The sequence below is a fragment of the Sminthopsis crassicaudata genome, chromosome 3, assembly GCF_048593235.1.
Source record: "Sminthopsis crassicaudata isolate SCR6 chromosome 3, ASM4859323v1, whole genome shotgun sequence".
Taxonomy (NCBI): Eukaryota; Metazoa; Chordata; class Mammalia; order Dasyuromorphia; family Dasyuridae; genus Sminthopsis; species Sminthopsis crassicaudata.
Window position 1 is genome coordinate 606,889,828 of NC_133619.1, and position 9,285 is coordinate 606,899,112.

General features: G+C 40.5%; 1 protein-coding gene across 2 annotated transcripts in view; it reads left to right on the plus strand.

Annotated features, from left to right (window-relative positions):
• STPG1 (sperm tail PG-rich repeat containing 1) overlaps window positions 1-9,285 on the plus strand; it is a 92,399-nt gene extending 83,114 nt beyond the window's left edge. For both annotated transcript variants that reach the window (XM_074305842.1, XM_074305843.1), the window contains 2 exons: window positions 1,343-1,533; window positions 8,755-9,285. In XM_074305842.1, the coding sequence (XP_074161943.1) occupies window positions 1,343-1,533; window positions 8,755-8,831 (268 nt within the window). In that variant the 3' untranslated portion in view covers window positions 8,832-9,285. The remainder of the gene's footprint in view (window positions 1-1,342; window positions 1,534-8,754) is intronic.

A 9,285-nucleotide genomic window follows, 5' to 3' on the forward strand; every position in this document is an offset into this window, starting at 1 on the left:
CCAGGAGACCAGTCAGTGTCATTGGATTGCAGACTTTGTTGGGGAATAAGGTGTAAGAAGATAGGCAAAGGAGGTACGTTAAGAAGGGTTTTGAAAAAAGACATTTCCTGCAATTTGAATTATGCCCAAAGGGCTGTCAAACTATATATACCTTTTGATGCAGCAGTGTCTCTACTGGGTCTGTATCCCAAAGAGGTCATAAAAAAGGGAAAAGGGCCTATATGTGTAAAAATGTCTATAGCAGCTCTTTTTGTAGTGGCAAGGAACTGGAAACTGAGTGGATGCCCATCAGTTGGAGAATGGCTAACTAAGTTATGGTATATGAAAGTAATGGAATAATATTGTTCTATAAGAAATAATGAGCAGGCTAATTTCAGAAAAGCCTGAGAAGACTTAGATGAACTGATGCTAAGTGAAGTGAGCAGAACCAAGAGAAAATTGTACACAGCTACACAGCAACAAAATTATATGATGATTAACTGTGATGGATTTGGCTCTTTTCAACAATGAAGTCATTCAACACAATTCCCATAAAATTGGGATGGAAAGTGCATCCACATCCAGAGAGAGAACAATAGAGACTGAATGTGGATCAAAGCATAGTATTTTTGCTTTTTTTGTTGCTGTTTATTTGTTGTTGTTTTTTTTCTTTCTTGTGTTTTCTTTTTTCCCTTTTCATCTGATTTTTCTTGCATGGCATGATGAATATGGAAATGTGTTTAGAAGAATTGCACATATTTAACCTGCATTGGATTGCTTTCTGTCTTGGGGATGAAGGAAGAGGGAAGGGAAGGAAAAAAAAATTGGAACACAAAGTTTTGCAAAGGTGAATATTGAAAATTATCTTTTCATGTATTTGGAAAAATAAAAAGCTATTACATATATATGTATATATATAGGTGTGTGTGTGTGTATATACATATATATAATATATAAAGGCATCTCCTGCTCTAAATTTTATCTATTCCTAGACTATAAGCTGAAGGCAGGGACTGCACTATATTTCTCCTTGTATTATCCAAGGCTCTGCATTTAGTGGGGCCTTATAGCATAGCTGTCATGAATAAGGAGCTTTTATGTTTCTCTGGAGCAATTTATACACATTTTATTAGTGGTATGAAGTAAGTAGATCATCTTCATTTTTACATAAGGAATTGGGGCCTAGAGAAGAGAAGTGATTTACCTTTGTTGACCCAATCCAGCTTATTTATAAATGGCGAGAGCAAGATTGGAACCCAGGACTTCATCCCTGAGTTCTTCTCCTTATCCCATAATATATTGTTTCACACTCTTCATAATGATCACAGATTTTAATGAAATGTTCACATTTGTCATTCCACAGGAAAAGATGCACCCTGACCTTCTCTGCATTCCCACTGCCTCCTCTTCCAAAGCCTCCTGTTCCAGGTCCTGGTCAATATGATATTGTGAACTACAGAGGCCCCTGCAAGCATTACATATCCAGTGCCACATTTGTGTCTAGCACGGAGCGCTGGACATATAACTCAAACCAGGGTGGTTTTCCAGGCCCAAGTAAGATGATTGTGAATGTTGCTTTCAGTTGTTTCAAAACAGAATAATTGAGGATTATTGGCCATTCTAACTTTTCAACCATGTCAGTACAGAACGCCACGTGTTCATTGCTGGGCATCCTTCAGTAGATGTACCTGGTGGCCCTTCTAGCTCTCTATGAGGGAGAGAGCTGCCATGGTCAAAAGAAAATTATTTTTTGGTGGTGTCAGCTTTTCTAATCTGCCTCTCTTTGCTTAGCTAAGCTCTGGCCAAGCTGGATGCCCTTTGCACCTGTTTTTTCCCACTTTCTTACCTTTGCTCATGAGTGCTGTTCCATATGCCTAGAATGCCTTCCCTCATCTTTGAATGAACTTGTTGAATTCCCTTGTTGAGGCCTTATCTATCTTGCCCCCCCAAAAAACAATCTTCTTTCCCACTTCTCCCCTTCCCCATTGAGAAAGCAAGAAAAACAAAACCGGGGTCACAAAAATGTACAGTAAAACAAGACGAATTCTCACATTGACCATGTTTGAAAACAAAATGTGTCTCAATCCATGTTCTAATTCCATTGTCTCTCTGTCAGGGGATGTCCTGCCTACCCTTTAAGGCCCAACTATTGTGCTCTATTGTTCAGGAAGCCTGCCCTGCAAAGTTTCCCTTGTCAATAAGGATAATCCTCCTTTGATTTCCCAGACTTTGCTTTATTTTCTTTAATGTGCTTATCATGTAATACTTCCCTGGGCATGTCCCTTATCCTCCTTTTAGACCAAGCCTTTTGAAGGAAGGACTGTTTCTTATCAAAATTCAGCATGTTCCCTAGCATCTAGAAGAGTACTCTGTGTTTAGTAGGTGCTTAATACATGTTTCCTGATGCTGGTACAGTTGGCCAAGGCAGAATCTATCATGAGAGCAGCATTCAAGCAAAGCTTCTTCAGCTAGGACCCTTCAAGGTGTGTGACCTTGACCAGTGCATTCTATTTGCCTGAGATTTCGCCCCTGTAAAATTAGGGCTATGATGCAACTACTAAAAGTTTGCATTTATATAATGCTTTAAGATTTGAAAAGTACTTACTTACATATATTCCCTCACAGCATCCTTGGAGCAAAGGTAGGTTCTCTAATTGTTTCCATTTGGTAGCTAGAAAAACTGAGGCTCAATGTTTAGGAAGTTAGGGCTCACATTTCTGTTGTACTTTACAGTTTGCAATCACTTTTTGCCTCTTATTTTACTCGTTCCTCACTACCACCTTGTAAGGGAGGGACTATGATTTCCCTAGGTGAGAAACAAAGATCACACAGCTACTGAGTAGCTGAGAAGTCAGGTCTTTCTGATCACAAATCAAAAGTGAACAGCTAGCATTTAGAATATTAAAGTTTGCAAAGTATACATGGATACATGTTTTTCTTCAGTGGCCACAGTGAAAGGGAGTGTTGTGAATCTGGGGTAGGTTTTGCAGTCAAAATTAATCTAGTAAACAAGCACACATGCCTTCCAAAAGGAGTGAATGACAGGTTCATGACAATGCAGTCGCCACTTGCAGGAAAACGCCACACCACCATCATCAGTGCTTAAGCCTCATCCTGACAAACTGATGAGATCAAAGAAAAATTTTATGAATACCTGGAGACCCTTATCATCAATGTGCCAAAAGAGGACAGGCTGATAATTTTGGGTGACTTTAATGCTAGAATAGACTTAGACTACCAGACACGGCTGGGAGTCCTTAAGAAGAATGGAGTTAAAACAGCAACAGCAATGGTCATTTACTATTGAAGACTTGTGAATCTCGTGATCTCATCACTGACATTGTATTCTATTTACCTAAACACAATAAAATTTCATGGATGTACTGGCAAGCATTGACATTTAATAGACTAGGTGATAGTAAGGAGAAGAGACAAGATATGAGAGAGGTGAAGACAGTGTGTGGAGCAGAATGCTGGACGGATAATAGACTTCTCCTCTCTAATGTGAATATTAACATTCAACAAAGCAGCAGATCCAAAGCCAAAAGATTACAAGAAGAATTAATGTCAACAGATCAGAGTGCTTCTTTGAGAGGGAACAGTTTGTTGCTAACTTGGAAAGTAAGTTGAGCCAACACATAGTTGGCAACAATGGAGCAGAAAAGGAGTGGACAGCTTTCAGAGATTTTGGTGTATAATGCTACATTTGCACATCTGGGTCAGAGCACACCCAAATATCAAGACCAGTTTGCTGAAAATTATGGGGAAATTCAGAAGCTGCTAAATGAAAAATGAGAATTCCACAGGATGTGCCAGCGGGATAGTTCATCCATTTCTAAGAAGGTAGTATTTGATTCCATCAAAAATAAAGCACAATTGAAACTTAGAGAGAGTCAGGGTTCTTGGCTCAGGAAGAAGGCAGATGAAATTCAGTTTTATGCTGATGATAACAATCCAAAGAATTTTTATGATTCCCTGAAGGCTATTTATGGAACAAACACCTATGGTGTGCACCTAAACTGCTCAGTGTTGATGGAGTCACACTGATTAGTGATAAGGACATGGTCCTGGAGAGATGGGCTAAACACTTCCATAGTGTTCTCAACAGATCATCATCAATCAGTGCTGAAGCCACTGACCATTCACCTTAAGTTGAAATCAGTTCCTCCCTAGCTGAAGTTTCATTTGAAGGAGAGGTTTTGAATGCCATTGGGCTACTTTTGTGTGTGGTAAAGCACCAGATGCTGATTCTATTCCAGCTGAAATTTACAGGAATTCAAGGATGCCTCCATTGTCCATTTTTATAAAAGCAAAAGAAATAGATTGTCCTGTGACAATCACAGGAGGGTCTCTCTCTTAGTCATTGTTGGCAAAATTCCTCCTTAATAAGCTGATCCTATACCTAGGAAAAAGGTCATCTACCTGAGAGCCAGTGACTTTAGAAGGGGCCAAGGATCAGTCGATATGGTATTTGTTGCCCAACAACTCTAGGAAAAATCCCAGAAGCACAGAGGTCTGTATACAACATTTGTAGATTTGACCAAAGTCACTAGTACTGTCAGTTGTGAGGGCATATGGAAAATTATGTTAAAATGTGGCTGCCCAGAGAAGTTCATCAGTATAGTATGCCAGTTTCACAATGCCAAGCTTGCCTGGGTTCTGGACAATGGGCAAAGCTCTCGAGCTTTCCCAGGCACCTGTGGAGTAAAATAAGACTACGTACTTGTTCTCATGTTTTCAGCCATGTTGTCAAACACTTTTGATGAAGACGAACATGGAATCCAAAGTCACTGATGTCAAATTCTTCAACTTGAAAAGGCTATAAACCAAACTAAAGTGGAGGCAGTGTCGGTTCATGATTTTTTGTTTGCAGATGATTGTGCAGAATTGATAGATAATTTTCTCCTGCTTGAGCTAATTTTGGCCTAATGATTAACAAGAAAGCACAGCCAGCACCACACTATCCATATGTGGAACCATCCCTTACAACAAACGGTGAAGCTTTGAATGCTGTGGATAAGTTAATTCCCTTACCTGGCAGTGAACTTTTCTGGGACGACCACATTGATAAACAGATTGACACACGCATTGCCAGAGCTATCTCAGTGTTTGGGAGACTCCAAAGGGAAAGTGTGAGAGAGGAGAGGGATTAGACTGAATGCTAAACTGAATGTCTACAGAGCCATTGTACTGATCGGGTTTACTGACTGCCTGTGAAACTTGGACAGTCTGTAGTGCCATGCCAGGAAACCGACTCACTTCCATTTGAATTGTCTTAGGGGGATTCTGAAGATCACCTGGCAGGATAAGATACCAGACCAGAGGTCCCTTTTTTAAATTAAATGTCTGCTACTATTGCTAGTTATTATTATTATTATTATTATTATTATTATTATTGCCTCCAGTGAAGAACAAGTCTTCAGATTCTCTTATTGGGCTGACCATATCGTTTGAATGCCAAATGTACACTTGCTGAAAAAATTATTTTATGGAGAGTTCACACAGAACAAGAGCTTACAAGGTGGTCAGAAAAAGTGACACATGGACACTCTTAAGATCTCTCTTAAGAATTTTGAGCATTCTAGCTGTGTGATGCTGGGCAAGTCACTTAACTCCAATTGCCTCAGCTAAAAAAAATTTAAAAAAGAACTTTAGTATTGATTGTATAATATGGGAGACACTGGCACAGGACATGCCCCAGCATGGCGTGCTGTCATGAGAGAAAATGCTGTGCTCTCTGAGCAAAGCAGAATTGAATTAGCTCAGAGATGTGCAAAGTTAAAGAATCCACCCAAAATGTTCACACAGACTATTTGTATCTAACCTGTGGCAGAACATTCTGAGCTTTTATAGGTCTGATCAGCCATATTTGGACACACTTGACTCTAACACAGTGGTATCGTTTTACTCCTCTTCAAGAACAAAGTACAATAATCATTCTTGAAGAGTTCCTTGATATCAGGGAGGTGATGCCATGAAATGCACGCTTGTTAGATTTAAGTGGAAGAGAGAGCTGTGCAAAGTCACCAGCTTCTCTGTTTCCTCTCAAGCCATCTGGGTCCAGGGGCCAGATAGCGATCAGAATAACTGAAGATGGCACTGATACAATGGCAGATCTGGCCTTTTGAAGCTAAGGTCTTTCAAATGAGATAACATAGGAAAGGTGTTTTATATAAACACAGCATTATATAAACATAAGTTATTTTTCCTATCCTCCAACTGAAATGGACAATAATAATATTAGTAATGATGATGATGCACGTGTTGTGTGGTAGCAAAGGTCAAGCCATTTGGATGCAAGCTCTGATAGACTACAAAGAACAGCTTTGCACAGGCTGAGCAATGAACCTTTCAAGATTCAGACAAAGCTTTGTTTTGGCCACAACAAGAAGTGAAGCCATCTCCTAAGGTGTGGAGGGATGATGACTGAGGCTGGTAGAGACCACAAGCACCCACATCTATGAGACTGAACTCCTTTTGAAGTTGGTGTTTGTGAAACATTTGATGGTGGCTAAAGAACCTAAGAAAGCTTACACTTCGTCCTTTATGACCTAGTCAATGGATGTCATGAAATTTAGTAGAAAAAGCCCTGGATTTGGAGCAAAAAGACCCAGTGGTCAGATATCTCCTGTCTGTGAGTATCCCTGACCTCATTTTAGTCCTTTGAATTCAATTCAGTTCAGAACATTTATTAAGCTCCAATTGTGTATTAGGTATAGAGATAAAAATAAACCAAGAATGGGGCAAGGTTAGGGTTGACGATATAGGAGGGATGTGGCAAGAGTTAGTTCTTGCCTTCAGGGAGCCTGCATTCTACAGGATCAATACCATCAATACAGGATAATCTGGGGAAGGAAGGAGCACTAGACTGTAGAGAGATCAGCTTCCTGTTGGTGGTAGCCAGTCAGTGGAACCTTTCAAGAAGCTTAAAGATTCCAAGAGGAAGAGAAAGCAAGGAAGAAGGGCATTTCCACTATGGGGAAACAGCCAGTGAAGAGCTCAGAAGTCCAGGAGTCAATCCCCACCTGAAAGGACCAGCCTGATAGGCAGGTGCCTCAAGAGCATGGATGGGAAAGCTGGAAAATGAGCTCTGAAAATCACAGCCTTGAATTAGAGGATCACTGAGGGTTCTGGAAACTCTGACAGTCCGACCTCCCTAGGTTTCCCAAATGAAATCTTCCATAAACACCAAGTCTTTGCATTCACTTATGTAAGCTTAGCCATATGGAGAATGAAAATAATTTCATCTCTATGTGTTCCCATTGAAGTTCAAGCAGCTCCTTGCATGCAGAATTCCCTCTCACTGGGCCTACATATGAACATGGTCCTGAGAGGGTCCCTCATTGGCTCAGAGAGTAGATAGGGTCCATTTCCTGTAGGGTGTCTCCCATGGTTACTTGGGAGCTAGAGCTGATGTTAGAAAGTTCAAATTCAGTTTCACACATTTACTATCAGTGTAATGCTGGGCAAGTTACTTCACTTCTGCCTGCCTCAGTTTCCTCATCTGTAAAATGGGATTATTAATAACAGTTACTTCTCAAAGTTCTTGTGAGGCTAAAATGATTTTTTGAATCAATGAATATTTGCAAAGCACTTTACAAACTTTAAAGTGCTACATAAATGTCTGCTACTATTGCTATTATTATTATTACCTTCAGTGAAGAGCAAGTCTTCAGATTCTCTTCCTTCCTTCTTCTCCTCCCCCTGCCTCCTTGTCTTTGTGGGGGATGCTGGGAGAACCTTTGTATCCTGTGATCAATGACCATGGGGCTGAGCAGAATGGGCTAAGCAGCCTCAGGAATTTAGGGAGTCCAGTGAAATGGTATTGTAAGATAAAAAAAGCATTTTCCAATCCCTGATCTCCTTTGATCACTACAACTACCCTATGAGGGATGCAGGGCAAGCAATTTCATCTGCATTAAACATTTAAAGAAGCCCAGGTTTAGACTCACACAACTAATAAGTATACAGCTGGAGGCTTAAACCCAAATCCCAGGAATGAATTAATAAGATGTAGCACTAATACTAAAAAAAAAAAAAAAAAAAGGTATAGTGCCTGAAAGGGATCTTGGAGATCATCTTGTCCAGCAGTTCTCGACCTGAGTCCATAGACCATGAAGGGGTTAATCGTACAACCAAAGAGAAAGGTGGCTGGTCTGAAGTTGGAACTGAAAAGAATGAAAATTCTAATTCAGTAAATGATAGATGACTGGGCCAGGAAAGATTGCAGGGGCTCCATGAATGTGAATGGGGGAGAAAAGTGACATCTTTATTTCTAACTGCTTCTTGATAGAATGGAACATTTCTTTCAATTATTTAAAACTCTTATTCTGAGGAGAGGTCCAGAGCTTTCACCTGGGACCCAGAATTTTAAAACCCCTGATCTAATTTAAGCCCTTCATTCTTCACATGGGGAAAATGAGGGCCACAGAGAGTTTATGTGACTTGCCCAAGTTCATACAGACAGGGATTAGCACCAGAACATAAAGCCAGGTCCTGCTTTCTTTCTACTACTCCATGCCATCCTAGACCTCCAGTTTTCCAAAGAACAGCCCCTTTCTCAACCTTGGTTACTCGGAGGCTGAGTCACAAAGGGTACCATCAATTCATTCAGCTTTGCCTCAAAGAGCTCCGGCCCCTCTGCAATCTGCTGCTTCCCCTGGAGGGATTATCTCCCCAGTTGGGAGACAATGAGGTGCCCTGAGCTGGGAGTGATGACTTATTTTAGGAGCCAGATTTCAATCTCTAAAAAGTGTCTTTGTTTTTTTTCTCCAGCTACCTACAAGCCTGAATTCCCTGGAAAACAGTCTTTTATCTACAACAGTGACAAGAAATGGATCCCTGCTTTATAATGGAATCCCAGAGTTCTGTCTTCCAATTATTTCTGCTGAAAATGATCAGCAAAACTCATTAAAAGTTACACTTTCTTTTGTTCATGGGCATCCACTGAGCTGTTAAGCTCAAGGACTTGTACATATGTTGACAGAGGTTTTGGTAATCTAGATAACCCAGAATGAGATTTGAGATGAGGAAGCTTCCATCCAAAATGGGGGTGTCTGGGAATGATGCAAGGAGCTTTTCTGGGGCTGTTCTTTCCTCCTGGTGATCCTCTACATCCCTTGTTATCTTTCTTTGCTATCCAGGTCCTTCTTCCATGGTGACTGGGAAAGATCTGAGAAGTACCTAGCTCTCAGATACCACAAGGGATGGATAGCAATGAGGATGGGAGGGGAAGAAAGGAAGTCTGTAATGGATACCATTTAAGTGCTTAACAAAGTACCTAATTAAACAGAATTTTTAATTCTC